We start from the raw sequence: 23,405 nt of genomic DNA on the forward strand, positions 1-23,405 counted from the left end.
TGCATGATCTCATCGTCTCCTTTGCCAAACTGCTACCCAGTACATATTACTCTCCTCCAAATACATGGTTTTAGTCAGTACGACTTGTGTGTGAATTATTCATGGCTATTTGTGTTTCGATCTGCCTTTTGTTTGTGTAACGTGCAGTTTTTGACAAAGTGAAAAAGGTGATCCAGCGTGTGAAACACTCCAACTTAAAATCTAAGATCTGATTCAACACAATATGTCCTCACCAGCCACTGACATCTTTTAAAGAAATACAGATAGACATAGGAGCAAATAAACAGTGGTAGAATTAATGTCTTTAATGCTGATCAGAGACAGATTATTTATAACATTTTAGTTATGTGTGGTGAGAGGATTAAAGACAGGACAAAGGTACAAATATTTACCTGCCAAATCAAATCATAGTTTGTATATAAAATGTAGATGTGGATTCACTACTGTACAATGTATTTGCAGAATAAATTTATTATGATAAGACTACCATTTTTACCTGTTGTGTGTGTGTTAGTGTGTGTGTGTGTGTGTGTGTGTGTGTGTGTGTGTGTGTGTGTGTGTGTTCTAAACATGTCTACTTGTGCTGCTTCCTGTCCCATCCAAGAAGTGGAGTAAAAAATCATTCCACCAGTTACTTAATAAAACCATCTTCATTCTAACTTGTGCGTACAACTTTTTATACGTGCAAGTTTCTGTTATTACATCCAAGACCCACTTTGGTTATTTTACACCAGTCCCACAGTCAACAGTCAAAAAATTACTTTAAACGTGATCACTAAAAGAAACTATCCTTCTTTAGTGGTGATTGAATCAATAATAGTAATTAGATTTATTGACAGATTTGAACCTTCATAAGTAATCTATAGGTTGTGAAAATGGTGATTTCTGAAACACAACCTGATTGCAGCGGTTCTTGCAGCCTGATGCTCTCCTGCTGATAAACCTCCATGTCAGGACTCAACGGGTCAGCTTGTCATTAAACTAATCCACCAGCAGGGGGCAGACAATGACAGAGGTTCCACAGCAAGCAGTTTGACGGGTGGGGATGTTATACTGTAGTTCAATGCCAAGGACAATGTTAATACCTCTTGGTAAGGAGGAAAATGAACTAAATTCAGTGTGCCCTTCGTGACTTCACGAGGGTGCACCGAATTAAAGACGCTGTCAGCCAACAGAACGCGCGTATTGTATCACATGACTATCTGCTAAAAATCAGCGATATAGTGAAGCCGTGCATCTGGAAGAATGAATAAGCAAGGATTTCTGTAACTATATTTAAATATATATTTTAAGGAAAATGCATTAAAATCTAATTATTTTGTATCATGAATATGAACCTGATTTCTGGTGTTAGACCAGAGAAGGCCTTGTTGGCCCTGACCCCCCACCCCCCACTGCTGTATAACTATCACCCCAGAACAGTAAAAACATGCATCAATCAAATAAAATCTACTCAATAACTTTATTCAGTTATATTTCAAATAATAAATAATTTTGTTCTTTTGTGACCACCAGCGATTTAAATACCAAATATAGAACTACATCTCCAACAATAGAGGCCTCCCATTAAAATCATAGTTAGTAATTCCAGTCCATCCTACATCCTAAAATGTTCTAAATTGATGCATACAGCAGTAAACAGACAAAGACACAGCAGCGTCACCGCGACGGACAAATGTAACAGTAAACTTCATAAAGTTATTTTCCGGTTGTGGTTTGAAGGAAAGGTGGGGGTGTTGCAGCTAAAATCCTTACGTCAGTCTAGCAGGAAGATTAACCTGTGTTTGCCACCTCCTGATCGCTATTTAGCCACCCCAATTTATTTAGGTCATACATTAAAAAAAAAATCAATATATTTACAAAGGCTTCATGTAAAGGAGCCAAATTCCCAAACATACACACTAGTGTAAGTTCAGAGCATTCAGATTGAGTGAAAAACTAACTAAACAAAAGAAAAGACAAAATAAAACAAAGAATAACGACAATACGTATTCACAATAATTATTTATGAAAACTATTAATAGCCATACATGGTATTACTAGTTGGTAGCAGTCCAGGGTCTCCGCGGTGATGAAGTTAAAGCTTCTCCTTTGAGGGGATCCAGATGAACGGCCCTGAATGTTCCTCTATGACCTCTTTGCAGTGGTTATAAATGTCTTCTAAGGTGTCTCCTTCAACCAGAGCTGCAGAACAAAGTAATAATATATCTGATATGAAGTCTTTCAGTGTTTAAACTGGGCTCATTAAGGTGTCAGAACTTTTACTCCACAGTTGCCTTGATATTATGACGGTTGGCCAGTGGGTCCAACCTGAATACACAATGTTTGCTTTTCTACTTTAATGTCATACCTGAGAAGAATTCACCAAATTCCTGCTCCAGCTTTAGAGTCCTGTCAAACGTCTTCTTGGCCTGTTCCTCTGTCAGTCTCTTATTCATGTTCCTGAGAGGACATAAAAATAAAACTGTCCCTAAATGTCATTACAACTTTAATGTGAACAAAAGTCCTGAATAAAATTACCTCATGTGGAATAAAAGTTATACAAACCTTTATTGTTAATCTGCAGTTCTAACAGTTGAGTCTAACTTAATCATACTGTGTTGTAAACATTTTAAAATCAGTGTTAAATGTTTTGTCCTTGTCTTGACAAAATGAATACTCACATTAACGAATCAATAGATTTGGGTTTTATAAAGATTGCGATGGGATAGAGATGAGCTACTTGAAGTCGCTTGATGGCATTTCCAGACACATCCATAATACAGTGTTTACCCTGAAAAAGGCATAAAAAATTATTCCACTCACAAGCAAATAAACTGTAATCGATCCGGGTTTAAAGGTATTTGAAATCTTAAATGTAATGTGGCTGAAATTTAAACAGCATTAGGTCAGAGGTCGGTCCAGATACAGACACATTTCTTGCTTTCCTCTGGTTAAAAGCAGGAGTTGTATAATGTACAGGACACGTTTGCCTGTGTGCAGCTGTCAGAAACACATTAACAGCCTTACCCTTTCAGCCACACGTCTGACAGACAGGACACTTGTTCCATACAGGTTGTCATTGTACTGCCCAGCCTCGATGAACTGGTGCTCCTGGATGTCCTTCTCCATCTGCTCTCTGGACGTCACAAAGTGGTAGTCACGTCCATCCACCTCATAGTCCCGCCGGGGCCGAGTGGTGTCTGTGGTGCACACAGGACTGATTCACATCCCTTGCAACATCAGTGGTATAGTATAGTATGGTATATTATAGTATAGTATAGATGTAGTATAGTATAGTGTAGTATATTATAGTATAAGTATAGTATGGTATGGTATAGTACTGTATAGTACTGTATATTAGTTTAGTAGTATAGTACTGTATACTGTAGTATAGTGAATGAAGTTGATTACAATCTGCACCATTACTATCAGAGGCTATTAAATGTATGCTTTGGATTGTTCATGATGTTTTAATCACTAACATCAAATAAAGGTGAGGTCGGTGATTTTTTCACGACTGTTTACCTTTAAAGCCTGTTTACCTTAAAGACATCCATTCACACCATTCAGTGATTGTAAAGAAATCTGCATACTAACAACAAATGGAGAACCAGGACGCTAAATATCCCACACTTTTGACTATTTATCAGAAGCACATGCTCACCATTGTTCACTATGAATTTAATTTTAACAGGAATAGGATCACAGCTGAACAGTGGGTATAATGGATATCTTTAACGAAAAAAGAAAGCTTAAGATGCATATTCTGACACAGGTAAGAGCAGTGCTATTACTAATGAAACAGTTCACGACTCATGTACAGTAGTGCTAAAGGGTCAGAGTTCACCACTAACGGGGACAAAGCACTTCAAAACCTATCTAGACCATAACCACTTTTTTTTAATGGACTCACCGTGGTGCCCTGAACTGTTGGCAGCTTTATAAGGTTTACAGTGAAGTAAAGGAGATGTGTAAATGAAAACATGCAAAATTAAAGCTGATTTGAACAAAAGATTTCACACTACAGCCGTGAAGAACCTGTTCAGAACCTATTAAGAACCTGTTCAGAACCTGTTCACACTACAGCCGTGAAGAACCTGTTAAGGGTCAGAAGGAGGCTGAGATCATCAGGTCAGAAAAAGGCTGAAAGAAGTCATTCAATCTTTATTGCACTCAATGTCAGAACATTAGACGTCAGTTTAGAGGAGGACGAACAGTTTCACAATTATATACAACTATAGTGCATATAATTATATAGCATGTATTTATACTTTGGAATGTACTTCCACTTAATAATTCAAGATAACTGTCCAGTTTCTGTGTTCTACTTACGGGGCACACATGACCCAAATTTGTCAGGGAACTCTGATATCAGGTCATCATTGATCCGGTCTTTCATTGGTCCGAGGATTATGATTGGTCTGGCATAGTCAACTGTAGAAGAAGAAGCACACACCACTACCTTAGAGGTTCTTTGATGGACGTCAGCTCAGGTATATGAAGAACACCCACCTGTCTATCCACCTGTCTACCCCCCTACCTTCATCTGTCTGCCTGTCCGTCCGTCTGTCTGCCTGTCCGTCTGTCTGCCTGTCCGTCTGTCTGCCTGTCCGTCCGTCGTTTCTTATAAGTTGCTGTACTTCGGATACTGTTAATCACAGTATCGTGATTGTGATGAACTCATTGAATACTTACTTTGTTGGCGTAATACAGGTTCGTAGGAGATAATTCTGTCCTCTTGACTTCCTGGTGTGATACACAGAGTAGTACTGCGTTATTTAGGCAGAACACTGACAGAACATGCAGGGAGGATTTGATCACATCTTTGTTGTGATTTATCACTAAAAAAGATTGATGCGGAAAACAGAGCATTCAAAACCAGACCCCCCCCCACACACATATTTTTCCTACAAGCTATGTAAGGGTCCTAAAATAATATTTTACTTAACTAAATATGCAGGTAAAAATCTCACAAATTATCTGATGTGTTTAATCTCATAATTAATAAATAGTGAAAACTACAAAGCTGAAAAAAATTAAAATTGTGCATGATCAGACTTCACACTGATGTAAAAGCAGACAAAACATTGTTAATGCGAGTGTCATGCAAACATGCATTAATGTGAACCATGTCAAGGGGGGTGTCAGGTGGTGCAGCAGTATTGACGACCCAACAGGTGTCATTAACATCAACCCGTTATTCTAAAAACACTTTGAGTTCAGAACACAGGAAAAATATCGTCCTTAAAAAATCTAAATCAAGCCTTATTGACAAAAAGCAAATAATATCATATCCCTACTTTACTTCTATGGCTCCATTAAGCATACAATTAAAAATAAACATACAAAGAATAATTTGTTAATTGTGATTAATGAGATGTATTGACTTCCCTGGTGGCGTCTTTTAACATAAAACAAACACCGTACTGAGTGAACCTGCTTCACCTCCAGTACCACCGTTATCATTCAAGATGAGTACCAGATGCAGCAGGCGCAGCTGATGCAGCAGATGCAGCAGGCGCAGCTGATGCAGCAGGCGCATGCATGTGTCAGAGAAAGGGAGGGGTGGCACGTCGCTCCCAGACCGACTTACTGAATGTCTTGGTTCCATACCCATCATCTGCAGCTGCCAGGACGTCCTTTGGTCGTCCAGAAGCAGCGGAACAGAAAAAAGATGGAGGAGAGCTGCAGCATAAGCAAGGGGTTTGACACAAAGCTGTTCCCACCCTGCCCAGCCAGCAGGGGGAACCAAACATCATGACAATCTGCTGTTTAGTGGGACATGCTGATATCCTGTCTGGAAAAAAATTGGGTCATACAAAGTGTCCACCAGGGGGCGCCTTTGAGCCAGAATGTCTCTGCCTGCATCTAACAGAAACCAGGAAAGAACAAGTGACCTCTGACCCTGAAACACAACTGACCCCCATCAGCTGTACGTACCCCCCAGCCCGACTGCGTGTTCGTCCGTTACTTACGGTGTGAATCCCCTCCATCCTGCTCACCCTCTCTGCTCCTGAGGAACGGGAACGTTCGAGTAAAGACCAAAGTCTTTTTGTGTTTGTCAGTGAGTGACTGTGGATGGAGAGAAAGTGTGGGAACAGATTCCCTCATCAGACACGAAACGCTCTGGGAACCGGGACAGCAAGAAGATCTCATGGTGAAAATAATATACAAAGAATTTGATCATCATTGTATTTTATTTTATTTTATTATTTTACATTTTATTTATTCCTGTTGTTGGGATTGTTTTTCTGTTTTATTCATTCATTTTCAATCGTTTCATCTGCTGTAGGGGGAAGGGGGGGGTGTAGCCTATCCCTGCGGGCTTGGGGCGTTTAGGCGGGGGACACTCCGGGCGTGACGCCAGTGCAACGCAGACACACACACACACACACACACACACACACACACACACACACACACACACACACACACACACACACACACACACACACACACACACACACACACACACACGGTCAACTGGAACGGCCAATCAACCTGAAGGTCATGTTTCTGGAGGGGGGGAGGAAGCTGGAGAACCCAGAGAGAACCCCCCCAGACACGGGGAGAACATGCTAACTCCACACAGAGCGGGACTCAAACCCGGAACCGCCTTACTGTGTGGAGACAGCGCCACCCACTGGCCGCCGTGCCGCCCTTTTTTGTTTCATATTATTGTAAATGTAAAAACATTTTGGATATTTTTTTATTTTGATGATATAAAAGTGAAAAAATGGTTTGATGGAAAATGATTTTACTGTGGGTAATTTGAAATCTTATAAAATTTTAGCCAAGGATAGACTCCAGCTCCAGTGACAGCGGATGAAGTGGTTGTGAAAATGAATGAATGAATGAATCATCAGACGTGTTAATCTTTTAAACCCAGTACTTATTGATCAGCTATTGCTGCATCAGAGACGTTTTCAGTCCCTTCACTGCAGACTCATCACGATCGGACAAACTAACAAATCCATTTTGGTGATCTTGATAAAGTCGTAAGGTTCTGTGTGGGGATTGACTCGATTTCACAGCATCACTACTTCCTGAAGGAACTCATTTAATGAGATGGATCAGGCTCTGACAGAACAACAGTCGTCATGACGAGAGAAGAGTTGCAAGGATGAGACCTAACCCCATCATCTGATGAGTACTGCTGTGGAATATTTGTACAGTTAATCCGATGGCTCCATATAACAGTAGGGGGTGAGATGATTAAAGCCTATTTGTTATTATAGAACACGTCCAGAACCCACTGTGGAGGCTTCAGGTTTACAGATGATAGAATATTCTACCTTTAATGAAATTACTGCTGGACAAGTCAGACACGTCAGGAAAACCCTTCACATAATTCGTGAATAAACATCAGCAGAGCAAAACTACCAACATCTGTTTATTACTACACAGACGGTATACAGATCACCATCCGTGCCATAATATTCCTTCAGATTAATGCATTGATGTGGATTAGGTAATCTGGATTTCTCTGAGTCACTTACCCCTTTATAATCCAAAGATCCTGGCTTGGCATCAAACTTCACCGTCTTCAGACGAGCCCGTTCTTTCCTCTCCACCCTGACCAGAGAAGAATGTCGTCAGCCGTTTACTCCAATGACCCCTGACCCCACTGAACACAACGTAAAACCAGATGAGACGACGCTTTATTGTCCCCCTGGGGAAATTATCTTTCCACGCTATACAGACTGGTTATATGTGTGTGTGTGTGTGTGTGTGTGTGTGTGTGTGTGCATGCGTGCGTGTGTGTGTGTGAGTTCAGGACCATCAGTACAGTCTCAAACACAGACATTCAAGCGCTGACACATGATTAACTGGAATCTAGAATGTTCTAGAATAAAATCAGGTACCTGTCCGTTACTCACCGTCTCCTGCTGGGGATGACCCCCATCTCCTCGCTCTCCCCATGGGGGGTGACACGCCGGGCCTGCCACCACTCATCATCAGAGGCGTTGATCACATGGAGGATGTCCCCGTACCTGAAGCTGAGGCCCTGGCTGGGGAGGCCACTGTCCTTTGACCTCTCGTAGTCGAACAGAGTCCTGTTCAGTGCAACACATGCATTCATCTGTTTAACACGTTACTATGGTAACCATCTCATGTTCACTCATTCACCTGTTTAACACGTTACTATGGTAACCATCTCATGTTCACTCATTCACCTGTTTAACACATCACTATGGTAACCATCTCATGTTCACTCATTCACCTGTTTAACACGTTACTATGGTAACCGTCTCATGTTCACTCATTCATGTTTAACACGTCACTATAGTAACCGCTCACGCTCAGCCACCTGTCAGAACCAGGTCTATCCCAGTGACTACAGGTGTGTCCCAGTGACTACAGGTGTGTCCCAGTGACTACAGGTGTGTCCCAGTGACTACAGGTGTGTCCCAGTGACCACAGGTGTGTCCCAGTGACTACAGGTGTGTCCCAGTGACTACAGGTGTGTCCCAGTGACTACAGGTGTGTCCCAGTGACTACAGGTGTGTCCCAGTGACCACAGGTGTGTCCCAGTGACTACAGGTGTGTCCCAGTCACTACAGGTGTGTACCAGTGACTACAGGTGTGTCCCAGTGACCACAGGTGTGTCCCAGTGACTACAGGTGTGTCCCAGTGACTACAGGTGTGTCCCAGTGACCACAGCTGGTCTTGCTCTAGCCATTCGCCACTTCGCCATAGGCGAAGTAAATGCAGGATTGGTTACAATGTTTCTAGACCGTGTAGCCACAGTGGCGTTCTTATTTTTACGGAAAAAAGGCTAGAACTTAAAACTTTGTTGCTAGCGAGCGCCGCTCGCTATTACCACTAGCAAGTGGCGCTAGAGCCGCCATTTCCGCATGCCGACGGAAATAGCCGAACTGACCTGAACGCTCCCGATCATTAAATATGCACTCGGGTCATGACCTCCTCTCGTCCAATGAAAAACAAAAGATTATTTTTTTCCAAGCTGAACCCGTGAATTGGTGTAAGACAATGAGAGGACCATCGATCAAAAGAATCCAGTGTTTCTAGTAGAGTTTGTGTTAAAGTCCTCATTAATAAACAAATGGTGAATGCTGAGAGGGGGGGGTAGTGGAGACAGACCGATCAGAAGGTCAATTAAAGATATTATCAATACTTGTTAGTAGTCTTAGACTTTTGTTCCCTCTGACCAGCAGGAATAACCAGCGATGATGTAAATGTGTTTTCACCTCGCTTGATGTTTTAGATGTCTTTTTAAATTGAAATGAAAAATCATGTTATTGAATTAAATAAATAAACTATGGCATACCATGCCAATGTAGCCGCAAGAATATCCAAGCCAGTGTCTTATTGTGCCGGTCCCAAGCCCGGATAAATACAGAGGGTTGCGTCAGGAAGGGCATCCGGTGTAAAACTTTTGCCAAATCAAAGATGCAAATCAAACCTATGACTTCCATACCGGATCAGTCGAGGCCCCAACGACCGCCATCACAGGGTGCCGGTGGAAATTGGATTACTGTTGGTCGAAGAAGGAGAGGAGGAAAGTGTGTTCGCTCGAAGAAAGAGAAGAGGAGCACCAAGAGTATAGGACTAAGAGTAGGGACGTTGAATGTTGGAACTATGACAGGAAAAGGTAGAGAGTTGGTTGACATGATGCAGAGGAGGAAGGTAGACATACTGTGTGTCCAGGAGACCAGGTGGAAAGGTAGCAAGGCTAGAAGTTTAGGAGCAGGGTTCATGTTGTTCTATCATGGTGTAGATGGGAAGAGAAATGGAGTAGGAGTCATCTTGAAGGAGGAGTTTGTTAGGAATGTCCTGGAGGTAAAAAGAGTGTCAGATAGAGTGATGAGTCTAAAGCTAGAAATAGAAGGTGTGATGTTCAATGTTGTTAGTGGGTATGCTCCACAGGTAGGATGTGAGCTGGAGGAGAAGGAGAAATTCTGGCTGGACTTTGATGAAGTGATGCAGAGCATACCTAGGAGTGAGAGAGTTGTCATTGGAGCAGACTTCAATGGACATGTTGGTGCAGGAAACAGAGGTGATGAGGAGGTGATGGGCAGGTTTGGTATCCAAGAGAGGAACGCAGAAGGACAGATGGTGGTTGACTTTGCAAAAAGGATAGAAATGGCTGTAGTGAATACTTTCTTCCAGGAGAGGCAGGAACATAGGGTGACCTATAAGAGTGGAGGTAGGAGCACACAGGTAGACTACATCTTGTGTAGACGGTGTAACCTGAAGGAGATCAGTGACTGTAAAGTAGTGGTAGGTGAGAGTGTAGCCAAACAGCATAGGATGGTGGTGTGTAGGATGACTCTGGTGGTGAGGAAGATGAAGAGGACAAAGGCAGAGCAGAAGACGAAATGGTGGAAGCTGAGAAAGGAAGAGTGTTGCATGACTTTTAGGAAGGAGTTAAGACAGGCTCTGGGTGGTCAGGAGCTGCTTCCAGATGGCTGGACAACTACAGCTAATGTGATCAGGGAGACAGGTAGGAGAGTACTTGGTGTGTCATCTGGAAGGAAGGTAGATAAGGAGACTTGGTGGTGGAATGAGGAGGTACAGGAGTGCATGCAGAGAAAGAGGTTAGCTAAGAAGAAGTGGGACACTGAGAGGACTGAGGAGAGTAGACAGGAGTACAGGGAGATGCAGCGTAAGGTGAAGGTAGAGGTAGCAAAGGCCAAACAAGAAGCTTATGATGACTTGTATGCTAGGTTGGACAGTAAGGAGGGAGAGACTGATCTATACCAGTTGGCAAGACAGAGAGACAGAGATGGGAAGGACGTGCAGCAGGTTAGGGTGATTAAGGATAGGGATGGAAGTCTATTGACAGGTGCCAGTAGTGTGATGGGAAGATGGAAAGAGTACTTTGAAGAGTTGATGAACGTGGAAAATGAGAGAGAACAAAGACTAGAAGAGGTGACTGTTGTGGACCAGGAAGTAGCAAAGATCAGTCAGGATGAAGTGAGGAGGGCACTGAAGAGGATGAAGAGTGGAAAGGCAGTCGGTCCTGATGATATACCTGTAGAGGTTTGGAAGTGTCTAGGAGAGGTGGCAGTAGAGTTTCTGACTGGGTTGTTCAACAGGATCTTAGATAGTGAGAAGATGCCTGAGGAATGGAGGAGAAATGTGCTGGTGCCCATTTTTAAGAACAAGGGAGATGTGCAGACTTGTGGCAACTACAGAGGAATAAAGCTGATGAGCCACACAATGAAGTTATGGGAGAGAGTAGTGGAAGCTAGACTAAGGGCAGAAGTGAGCGTTTGTGAGCAGCAGTATGGTTTCATGCCAAAAAAGAGTACTACAGATGCAGTATTTGCTTTGAGGATGTTGATAGAGAAGTACAGAGAAGGCCAGAGGGAGCTGCATTGTGTTTTTGTAGATCTGGAGAAAGCTGATGACAGGGTGTCCAGAGAGGAACTGTGGTATTGTATGAGGAAGTCTGGAGTGGCAGAGAAGTATGGTAGAGCGGTACAGGACGTGTATGAGGAGGTGGAGGAGAAGCTAGAGAGGTGGAGGTTTGTCCTGGAAAGGAGAGGAATGAAGGTTAGCCGCAGTAAGACAGAGTACATGTGTGTGAATGAGAGGGACCCAAGTGGAAGAGTGAGGTTAGAGGGAGAAGAGATCAAGAAGGTGGAGGATTTGAAGTACTTAGGGTCAACAGTCCAGAGCAATGGAGAGTGTGGAAAAGAGGTGAAGAAGCGTGTCCAGGCAGGATGGAACGGGTGGAGGAAAGTGTCAGGTGTGATGTGTGATAGAAGAGTTTCAGCTAAAATGGAAGGAAAGGTGTACAAAACTGTGGTGAGACCAGCGATGTTGTTTGGTCTAGAGAGAGTGTCACTGAGGAAAAGACAGGAGACAGAGCTGGAGGTAGCAGAGATGAAGATGCTGAGGTTCTCTCTGGGAGTGACCAGGATGGATAGGATCAGGAATGAGTACATCAGAGGGACAGCACATGTTAGAGGTTCTGGAGATAAAGTCAGAGAGGCCAGACTGAGATGGTTTGGACATGTCCAGAGGAGAGATAGTGAATATATTGGTAGAAGGATGCCGAGTTTTGAACTGCCAGGCAGGAGGCCTAGAGGAAGACCAAAGAGGAGGTTTATGGATGTAGTGAAAGACGACATGAAGGTAGTTGGTGTGAGAGAAGAGGATTCAAAGGACAGGGCTAGATGAAGGCAATTGATTCGCTGTGGTGACCCCTGAAGGGAAAAGCCGAAAGGAAAAGAAGTGTTTCCAGTGTGGCTAATTCAGGTGTTCTTTGCTGATATAAAAATCCAGCAAACCACACTGAGACAAAGCATGAATTATGGCTTCAGAGAGATATATTATCAACTAAAAAAGCCTAAACCAGCAGCCGTAGGTGCAAAAACCACCTTGGTAGCCTACAAATAAAACACTAAATAAAACGGAATGAAAAGAAGAAGATACCAATGGTGTTGGTGGTGGTCAAAGTTGAAATGTCTTCTAGTCTAAGTAAAACTTACAGTAAACATTGAGTAATATTTTTTATGACTGTATCTTCAGAGTGAATGCAAGTTTTCAGTTGTTGAATCTCACATTCATTCCTGCATAAAGTAGGACAGAAATAAAGAGAGTTCAGCTTCAACTGTTGACTTTAGAGTATTTTTGTAGGTAAACTGAACAGAAGATTTTGTCCTCAGAATGCAGGAAAACAACCCCATTTTCGAAAACATTTCCTGGGGGAGGCCCCCCGGACTCCCCCACACGCCCCTCCTGCGACCAGCGTCGGTCGTCCGCACAATGCGCCACTGTCTCGGACACAGAATGTGGCTTTTTGTGGCTTACTCAATTCTTTTACACTGAGCCACAGTGGCTTAGTCATACTAGCTCCTAGTGCAAGCCCAGCACAGGTGTGTCCCAGTGACCACAGGTGTGTCCCAGTGACCACAGGTGTGTCCCAGTGACCACAGGTGTGTCCCAGTGACCACAGGTTTGTCCCAGTGACCACAGGTGTGTCCCAGTGACTACAAGTGTGTTCCAGTGACTACAGGTGTGTTCCAGTGACTACAGGTGTGTGCCAGTGACTACAGGTGTGTTCCAGTGACTACAGGTGTGTCCCAGTGACTACAGGTGTGTTCCAGTGACTACAGGTGTGTCCCAGTGACTACAGGTCTATCCCAGTGACCACAGGTGTGTACAAGTGACCATAGGTGTGTCCCAGTGACTACAGGTGTGCCCCAGTTACTGCAGGTGTGTCCCGGTGACTACAGGTGTGTCCCAGTGACAACCTACCTCACATAGAGAGACCTCTTCTGATTGGTGCGCAGGGACCCTGAACCAGAGCTCACACTGTAGTTCATCACGTGTTCCCGCAGGTCATGGATTCTGGACTCAAAACGCCCGTACTCTAAACAAACAAACAAATAGAAATCATCCCCCATGGGGAAATGATCTTTACACTCCAGACCATACATTATATGTTAGACATGCGTACATATGTTGTGGACAGTTCCCTGTAAAACACACACACACACACACACACACACACACACACACACACACACACACACACACGGGGTTTGAATCCCCGGGGGGGGGGGGGGCACTGCCCCCTGCTGACTGGTGTCGGTACAGGTACAGGTGTGATCTGACCTTCTGGTCTGTACTGGGTCATGATGGCGACAGTCTGTCCAGCTCCTTTCAGCGCTGCAGCGGCTTGTTCATGTGAGGCTCCTCGCAGATCCACACCGTTCACCTGTGTGGATCATCCACAGGATGAAAAACACTCACAAAGATGATAAACACACACACACACACACACACACACACACACACACACACTGACAGGGTAGGAACACACCAGGCTGTTAGTGGTTGTCCTATAAATGAATCTAGGCCAATCAGACCATTACGTTAGACTATTAATAGGCTGGAAGCACACACATTAATATTTCATCATCTAAAACGTGATCTTATCAAAACACAGCGTCTACTTCCAGTTAGTTTGTAACGCTTTTGGATTCCTGATGAAATGATTTTTATTTTGCTAAAGTTGAGCAGATTAAAGTATGACTGCTCTTCTCTCAGTCCACACAGGACACAAAACACATTCTTTCATTCCCACTGAGTGTTCCAACACGTAGATCAGGAGTTCGTTACTTACTGATAAGATCTGGTCGCCTCGCCTCAGCTCCCCGCTCAGGTCAGCAGGCCCTCCTGCCAGGATGAAGGAGACGAAGATGCCCTCGCCATCCTCACCGCCCACGATGTTGAAGCCCAGGCCCGTGGTGCCTTTGTGGAGCACGACCTTCCTGGGTTCCCTGTACAGATAATTCAGATAGAACATCAGCTCCGAGGAGTCGGCGGCTTTCAGCATCTTCAGCCCCGTGATGGAGGACAGAGACGGTCCTCAGCAGCGACGGATGGAGATCCACCGGGACACGGTGCTCCACTTCACCAGTGTGGAGCCCTCGTCCCCAATTCAAGTCTGTCACATGCTAACACACACACACACACACACACACACACACACACACACACACACACACACACACACACACACCTGCAAGGGATGTGTAGAAACACGAACTATAAGGCGCTCTATTGCTATTTTTCCTGGTACTGACTCGTACGCAGACTTTACAAACAGATGAATATATTTGGCATTGTGTACGTTAAAATATGGAGTGAACCCCACAATGTGATTATGGTGGACAGTCATCTTCATCTTCAGATCACCACCTCTGTATCCGCCGCAGCGGGTCACGGGGAGCCGGAGCCTATCTCGGTGGCACAGGGCATGAGGCGGGGGACACTCCGGGCATGACGCCAGTGCACCGCGGAGCCACACACAAAGACATACAACCATGCACACACACACTCACTCCTACGGGCAATTTGGAACGGCCAATCAACCTGAAGCACATGCTTTTGGAGGCGGGAGGAAGCCGGAGAACCCGGAGAGAACCCCCCCAGACATGGGGAGAGCATGAGAACTCCGCACAGAGCGGGACTTGAACTCGGGTCCGCCGTATTGTGAGGCAGCAGCGCTAACCACTGCGCCACCCATTATTGTGGACAATCAATTTTAATTTCTATCTATAGTTGTTATTTAAAAGCAGACAGCCGACCACCATCAAGTTTCAAGTTTCAAGTTTATTTATTTTTATATAGCCCAGATTCACAAGCAATGTCTCAAAGGGCTTTACAATCTGCACATGGACGATATCCCTCTGACCTTTGTGCACTGCAAGCAGTGCGACCCTCGCATCGGATAAGGAACAACTCCCCCCAGAAACCCTTTTAACAGGGGAAAAAATGGATGGGAGAAACCTCAGGAAGACTGCAGAGGAGGGACCCCTCTTCCAGGAGTGGACAGACGAAGCAATAGATACCGCATGTACAGATTAACAACACAATAATCATCATGTCCTTAAAGTCAGAAGTAGCTGCACTTCACTGAAAAACACCACCATGATAATAACTACCTGTGCAGGTACGCAAAAATAGAACCACAGTAACGCTCTTGAATGTGAGCCGCATACTGCCATCTGCTGGTCATGTTTCTAAATGCATGCAGTGATCCATTAGCAAACTCCTATCTGTAAATGTACTGCAGTCAGCATAATTATGTAGGTGTGTGTAGTTTTATCTCAGATTGGGTTCATCTGAAACAGTAATTCATTGGTACTCTTACACTTTATGTGCTGCAGTTTTCACACACTTGATAAGGTTCATAACACACCCTTCTTGCCACTTCCTGGTCAAGACCGGCAGAAGAGTCTACAACGTATTTCATGGCTCATTTGGATATGCCATCCACTTACACAGATTCACACATTCACACATCCAAATACTCTCACATATGCATCACTCATACATAAGTAAAAACTAGCAAGTAAATAATGTATTAAATGTTTAATACAAATGTTTAAGCCTCGTTTGAATTCAGAAAATTATCACTCAGTTTATAAAAATCTAAAATCTGGTCTCTGAAAATATTAGAATTTTAATTTTTATAAATCTACATAACTATTTCAATACCATATATGTTTTGTATTTAAATGCTGATAACTGTTAAATTGCATCACTAGTTTTTTGTCCAATACTCTATTATCTGATTTATTTTTCAGTGTTATTACAAACTAGATATGAAGTTTAAGGGTTGAATACACTAAACCCCATCGTCTTGCTGGCTTTTTATAGGGATCATTTTATTCTATAATGTTTAATCATGTCTCTGTTTATTTGTAACAGTTTTTATTCAGTTTATATTCTCCAATCACTCCAATATGCATGGTATGCACTCTGGATATTTTTTGTAGTAGTATATCTCAGAGGTTATTAGGGACTCCCTCGTACCAACAGCAGTAAAAGTAAACCTCTTAACTCAAACAGAACGGTGGACTAATCCTCCACTACCAGCTTAACATGGAGCTCTCCTCTAAAATCAGCTTCCAGTTTCACTGCTAACATTTCCCTACACGTGACTTTACTGACGGGCTTCATCTAACATAAAATCCTTTTCTATGTGGATTCATTGCTTCAAACAGGATTTTTGTTCTCTTCACAAACTGAAAGTTAAACATTTAAGACTTAAACTACGTTACTCAGATATCAAAAATGTGTAAAAATCTCTCAAGCATCAAATACATTATTTATTCAGTTCATCATCAACACACAGCAGACAGGATGGAGCACAATACACACACACACACACACACACACACACACACACACACACACACACACACACACACACACACACACACACATACACACTCTGGGTCCCAGCAGGAATTCAGCGTAAGAAGGAAAAACCATCCAACCTGTTGATGTTGTTTCCCCCAGGGAAGAGCTGAGAGAGAGGGGAGTGACCCCCAGGGGAGGCTGGGGGGGCCCCAGACTGGTGAGCCAGCGTTTCATTTTTGATGAGTGAAGGGATGTGATCTTCCATGGCTGGAGGAAACGCTGTGGAGCGACAGGAGGACAGTCAGTGGATCTAAAAAACGTTTAATAAATACATTAGTAACTCACTTACTGGTTCCCAGTACTCACTGTGTGTGACATCAGGAGGTCCATAGGGCTCTGATTGGTTCACACCTGTGGGCTTCCCCACCTTCAGGTAGACCACATCCGACGTGTTCTTCAGGACGGCCACAGCCTCTAGATGAGACACGTCCTCCAGACTATAGGTGTTCACCTGTGGGTCAGACACACTGATGTGGAGCTACTCGTCCAACAGAAACAGACGGACTGGAGGTTTCCTCCCGCTCACTTCAAAGGAGTCTCACGTGTTTGCCCCCAGAGGACTGGGGTAGGACAGATGGTGTGAGGGTGACGAGGTAATTACATTAAGAGAGATGCCTCCTTAAGGCAACGCTCACTGTCACACTGTAATACTAACACTGTCACACTGTAATACTAACACTGTCACACTGTAATAGTAACACTGTCACACTGTAATACTAACACTGTAATACTAACACTGTCACACTGTAATACTAACACTGTCACACTGTAATACTAACACTGTAATACTAACACTGTCACACTGTAATACTAACACTAACACTGTAATACTAACACTCACACTATAATACTAACACTGTCACACTGTAATTCTAACACTAACACTGTAACACTAAGACTGTAATACTAAGAGTCTCACACTATAATACTAACACTTTAACACTGTAATACAAACACCGTAACACTAAAATACTGACACTGTCACACTGTAATTCTAACACTGTAACACTGTAATACTAACACTGTAATACTAAGACTGTCACACTGTAATTCTAACACTGTAACACTGTAATACTAACACTGTAATACTGTAATACTAACACTATAATACTAACACCGTAACACTAACATTAAAACACTAACACTGTCACACTATAATACTGACACTGTCACACTGTAATACTAACACTGTTATACTGTAATACTAACACGAACACTGTAGTAATAACACTGTCACACTAATACTAACACTGTCACACTGTAACACTAACACTGTCACACTGTAATTCTAACACTAACACTGTAATACTAACACTGTAATACTGTAATACTAACACTGTAATACTAAGACTGTCACACTATAATACTAACACTGTAACACTGTAATACTAACACCGTAACACTAACATTAAAACACTAACACTGTCACACTGTAATACTAACACTGTTATACTGTAATACTAACACTAACACTGTAGTAATAACACTGTCACACTAATACTAACACTGTCACACTGTAACACTAACACTGTAACACTAACATTGTAACACTAACATTGTAACACTAACATTGTAACACTGACACTAACACTGTAACACTAACATGAACACTGCCACACTGTAATACTAACACTGTAACATTGTAATACTAACACTGTGACACTGTAATACTAACACTGTAATACTAACACTGTAACACTGTAATACTAACACCGTAACACTAACACTGTCACACTGTAATACTAACACTGTGACACTGTAATACTAACAGTGTAACACTAACACTGCAATACTAACACTGTAACACTGTAATACTAACACCGTAATACTAACACCGTCACACTGTAATACTAACACTGTAACACTGCAATACTAACACTGTAATACTAACACGAACACTGCAATACTGTAATACTAACACTGTAACACTGCAATACTAACACTGTAACACTAATACGAACACTGCAACACTAATACTAACACTAACACTGTAATACTAACACTATAACACTGTAATACTGAAATACTAACACTGTAATACTGCTGCTGCACTAGGGTTAGTCTGTGGTTCACAGTGAGTCAGTGAGATATACCTTTATGTAAGAAGAATGATAAATGAAAACATGACCTGATTAATAGCTATAGTATATTACTATAGTACTGCTGTTATATATATAAAATGCACCAAATTGGCTGAAAGTCATCACTATGTCATGACAGAACATAACACACACCTACAGAATTTATTCAGACCTACCTGTTAAACATGTTTTCATCACCCAAATTAGCTTAGTGAAAGATTGCAACATCAGTTTTATGGCATTACAGAATCAAATAACTGTTTGCAGCCATAGCAGCTATATTATTTTTATTAATACTAAAAGTATCTAGTAGTATTAGAAAAAATAATATAAAAAATTAAAAACTGTCACAAAAGCTGAGCAAAATGTATAAGAAAAATAATGTTTATGCAGGGGAAGACAATTTAAGAAGGATAAGGATCAATAAAGTTCTACTCTACTCTTTCCAGCAAAATAAAGACTTTGTGTTTACTGGAAACAAGGAGATCTGTCTTCTTTATAAAAGCATAAAAAAATACACTTAAAATAGTGCTCTGACACGAGCCTCTGTTATGAGATTAGTTATGAAACCTATTCCTTTCTTTATTAAGAAAATCAAAAAGTTAAAGAGAAAACGTGTGGCCATCAAGGAAAGAAAGAAAAGGAGAATGAAGATGAAATTGAATTTGTTGGATACACTTACATATTCTTCGGGTTAAAGATCGTTTATTCACTAACTAAACTCTTCTGGTTTCAATTATTGGTTTGTCTCTTCAGTATTCCAACATTTCCAGAGGGTCACTGGTGTTAACATGTGTTGTTCTATATTGCACACTTTACGACAGTTCCATGTAGTTCTCCTTTACGGCATTTCATGTGTGGTGCGCATGTGCAGCGAGCGCATGAGTTGAGTTACTATGGTCTTTAGAGGAAACCTGTTTGCATGTCGGTTGCTGCTGTGGAGAAATAAAAGTCAGTTAAACTGAATAAACGTCGTGTTTACTAAGTGAATATCAACAACTGGAACCATGGTTGTATTTTTACTTATTACAACTAGTGAAAATGTATTTGAAATACAAACCTAGTATTTCCTTTATGAAAGGTTCTGCTAATCAAACGGAGATCCTGTCTGTACTCACCATTAACAGTCTGTCTCCTGTCTGTCTGTACTCACCATTAACAGCCTGTCTCCTGTCTGTCTGTACTCACCATTAACAGCCTGTCTCCTGTCTGCAGACGGCCGTCCTTGTACGCCGCACCCCCATCAGTGATTCTGGTGACATAGATGCTGTCGTCTCCTGGGATGTGTTGGTTTCCAACTCCACCGGCAACACTGAAGCCAAGCCCTGTGTGTGTGTGTGTGTGTGTGTGTGTGTGTGTGTGCATGAATGAAAACAGCTGTTTAGTCTTTATGTGACATACAGTATATGACTTAAATATTTTCTTCTTTCTAAAACAGTTGAGGAACACTGCAGCGACATTAATTTCAAGGTCCAACCACATCTCAGATCAGTTCCCTGATGGACCAGCCCTGAATCTTCTCATGCACTCATGAACATTTTTTATTAAATAGGAATAAAATCTCCCAATTACAGATCAACTAAACTATAAACACGGTCAAAGAAAATTAATCTGTTTTGGTTCCTATTCTAAACTTAAAATATAAATGTCTTGTGTGTGTGTGTGTGTGTGTGTGTGTGTGTGTGCGTGCGTGTATGTGTCTGTGTGTGTGTGTGTGTATGTGTGTATGTGTGCGTGTGTCAGAGCCTACCTTGTGGTCCTTTGGTGAGTTTAATCTCTACGATGGTCTCCAGCACTGGTCTTTGGCACCGTACGTGTAACCGGACGGAAGAACCTGCAGCTCTCAGCGCTTCAGTTGCCTGACTGAGAAACGTCACACACACCAGCATCATTCACCCAGAGAACAGTCATTACTAACTCATTCATTTCATTCATTATTTCATCAGCATCATTCACCCGAAGAACAGTCATTACTAACTCATTCATCCATTCATTTCATTCATTCATCAGCATCATTCACCCAGAGAACACAGTTATTATTAACTCATTCATTCATTCATTAGCATCATTCATCTGGAGAACAGTTATTAACTCTGGAATACAGAACGCATCAGTCATTATTAACTCATTCATTCATCTCCTCGTCTGCTGTCGTGGGTCGCGGGGTTACTGGAGCCAATCCCAGTGGACTTGGGGTACGAGGCAGGGCACACTCTGGATGCGACACCAGTGCACCACGGTCACTAGTGACCTACATTCACAGATAAAAGTGGTTGAGAACAGCAATTCTTTGGACTCCTGTCCTGCATGTTTAATCACCATAAATACCGTTTCTGTGTTCCAGTGCATTTGAACCAGCATTATAAACATCATGACTCCAGATCAAATATTTACAATAATAGAACTAAAACTATTATTATTATGAGACACTACAGCTACATTCATAGAGAACATAGAATGTTAATTTTAATCTCATAGTGCAGAAGGTAAAACATTTTGAAGGCAATTTCTTGCTTTAAAATTAAAGAAAGAACCCAGAACACCAAATCCCAAAACGTTAAACTGATTTAAAATGTATCAATACATCCATCCGTCCATCCATCCTCTCTAAGAGTCATTCAGACTCATTCACATTGTTGATTCAAAGGATTCACTGGACGTTCACTTGAGTTTGGAAAATTAGTTCATTAAAAATACAGAAAATAATAGAAAGCAGTAATCCCTCCTTCCACGTGGTTAATGCGTTCCAGGAACCACAAGCAATTAACGAATTCTGCGATAGAGCGACGAACTATTGATATTATTTACGGTAATTTAAACATTTCCTTCAATCTGTATTACCTTTAAAACACTCTGATAGACTGTTTAAAGCACTTTAGTGTCTCACGGAAGTCAGAGACTCACAGAACGTAGCGCACTTCAGGATTTTGTCAGCCAATAGAATGTGAGTACGGTATCACATGACTGCCTACCAAAAATCTACAAGGAGGTGAAGTCACGAGTGTTGATGCGTGATTGCCTGAGGGATTACTGTAGTCACAAAAAGCTGTGGTTAGGTGGACAGGTGGGGTTGGTTAGGGACTTTGCCCCCTCTGTGTGAGATGTGTAAACATTAAACATGAGTTATTTGTGGGTTGCTTCATCAAATTTTCGATTTTATGACTGGATCATTTCATAAGATGACAATAAATTGCGGTTAGACTAGGAAGGATGTGAAGAGAGAAGAAAGGAGAGAGGCAAGAACCAGAGAAGGACCAGAGAAACCACAGGAGACAGAATCTGTTTATTCAGTGGAATCCATCCAATCTGGAGACTCTCATGTAGCCCATGTGCTAACTACTTCTTACTGACAAATGAATAAAACTCACGTGTAGCCCTGCTGCTGGAAAATATGTCACAAATGCCTAAACGCAGAGAACAATAAAGCTACAGGATATTATGTATAGCGTAAACCCCACAGAGTTGTGACATGTCTGTTCGAGTCCACCAATGAGGGCAGCAGTGGAGGAAAGAGCTTCAGCTGACCGTCTCTGGTGGATGTTCACACATTACATGGAACAAAACACGTGTTCCTGTCAACTCTGAAAGCTTTAATTCTGTCGGTGTTCAATACTGTGCTGGCGTGACTGACCTCAGTCGTCCATCCTCTGCTGCAGCTCCTCCATGTGTGATTTTGGTGATGAAGATGCCGGGGTCATCACCGGTGTGTGAGTTATCTGTCCCACCAACAACGCTAAAGCCCCCACCTGAGTTACCCTGTGGTCAAGAAACATGAACATCAGTCAATAACAGACACAACCTGTCCAGAGGAGTAGACTACCAGAGGAGAACAGTGCAGAAGGAGGATAGAGGGCCTGAGATGGGTGTGATGTCTGGAGAGAGACTCGTCACGTTCTGACGGACCAAACGGTTCTCTGGAGGCCCTGAACCAACATGCATGTGTGATGAAACCAATGCCTAGAGAGGCTACCAGAACCTAGCAGGGCCACGCTAGCAGAGTACCCCCAACCCCCCAGCCAGGAGCATCCAGAAGCCATCACCTGAAGGGCCACCAGGGGGCGCCGAGAGCCATGTAGACCCAGAGACAACAGGAGGCAGCACGGGCGCGCGCACACACACACACACACACACACACACACACACACACACACACACACACACACACACACACACACACACACACACACACACACACACACACACACACACACACACAGGAACTCACCCGCTCTAATGTTATTACCTCAAACTCAAATTTAGTTTCTGTGCCATTGACCTGAGGAACAGAAATGAAGTTTTAGTTGAAGCATTACCTGTTTTGTTTTGTTTTTTACATTACAGCAGTACCCTGAGATAGAAGCAACTCAACATGCAAAAAAACTCACATAAGGAACTGACTCCAAGGTGTCTGTGTTGACAATCATTGGGGAAGGGCTGGCCTGTATGGCAGACAGAGGAGGGGAGAAAAAGGTAAGACAGTATAATGCCTGGTTTCTGTCTGACTGTTTTCAACAATGAACAAGGGTAGCATGAACCACAGGCAGGAGAACAACATAAAAGTACAAATCATCAGCCATGGTCATGATACCGAGTCACTGAACCTGTCCACTTATGTCTCTATACCATTATCCTACAGCTGACACTACCTAC

The 23,405-nt window shown here is 42.6% G+C and overlaps 1 protein-coding gene and 1 long non-coding RNA gene across 13 annotated transcripts in view; both read right to left on the reverse strand.

Moving 5' to 3' along the window:
• Positions 1–1,990: 1,990 nt before the first annotated feature.
• The window catches only part of dlg2 (discs, large homolog 2 (Drosophila)), a 28,074-nt gene continuing 6,659 nt past the window's right edge, over positions 1,991–23,405 (reverse strand). For 5 of the 12 annotated variants that reach the window (XM_068330520.1, XM_068330519.1, XM_068330523.1 and 2 more), the window contains 20 exons: positions 23,141–23,194; positions 22,999–23,031; positions 22,387–22,511; positions 20,506–20,618; positions 19,944–20,080; positions 16,981–17,125; positions 16,752–16,893; positions 14,087–14,243; positions 13,576–13,678; positions 13,216–13,330; positions 7,863–8,039; positions 7,482–7,557; positions 5,958–6,054; positions 4,678–4,728; positions 4,315–4,416; positions 3,896–3,919; positions 3,010–3,182; positions 2,664–2,773; positions 2,351–2,442; positions 1,991–2,184 (listed from right to left, as the gene is read on the reverse strand). In XM_068330520.1, coding sequence (XP_068186621.1) covers positions 2,078–2,184; positions 2,351–2,442; positions 2,664–2,773; positions 3,010–3,182; positions 3,896–3,919; positions 4,315–4,416; positions 4,678–4,728; positions 5,958–6,054; positions 7,482–7,557; positions 7,863–8,039; positions 13,216–13,330; positions 13,576–13,678; positions 14,087–14,243; positions 16,752–16,893; positions 16,981–17,125; positions 19,944–20,080; positions 20,506–20,618; positions 22,387–22,511; positions 22,999–23,031; positions 23,141–23,194 — 2,133 coding nt within the window. In that variant the 3' untranslated portion in view covers positions 1,991–2,077. Of the gene's footprint in view, positions 2,185–2,350; positions 2,443–2,663; positions 2,774–3,009; positions 3,183–3,895; positions 3,920–4,314; positions 4,417–4,677; positions 4,729–5,575; positions 5,622–5,801; positions 5,851–5,957; positions 6,055–7,481; positions 7,558–7,862; positions 8,040–13,215; positions 13,331–13,575; positions 13,679–14,086; positions 14,244–16,751; positions 16,894–16,980; positions 17,126–19,943; positions 20,081–20,505; positions 20,619–22,386; positions 22,512–22,998; positions 23,032–23,140; positions 23,195–23,405 lie in introns of those variants that run through there. The other 7 variants (XM_068330526.1, XM_068330521.1, XR_011037783.1 and 4 more) reach the window with 6 other exon arrangements.
• LOC137605809 (uncharacterized) lies at positions 9,385–10,037 on the reverse strand. Its single transcript, XR_011037793.1, has 3 exons — positions 9,941–10,037; positions 9,644–9,780; positions 9,385–9,481 (listed from the first exon to the last, which is right to left on the reverse strand). It is a non-coding gene; the product is annotated as an uncharacterized lncRNA (long non-coding RNA).

Source organism: Antennarius striatus, chromosome 13, assembly GCF_040054535.1.
Source record: "Antennarius striatus isolate MH-2024 chromosome 13, ASM4005453v1, whole genome shotgun sequence".
Taxonomy (NCBI): domain Eukaryota; kingdom Metazoa; phylum Chordata; class Actinopteri; order Lophiiformes; family Antennariidae; genus Antennarius; species Antennarius striatus.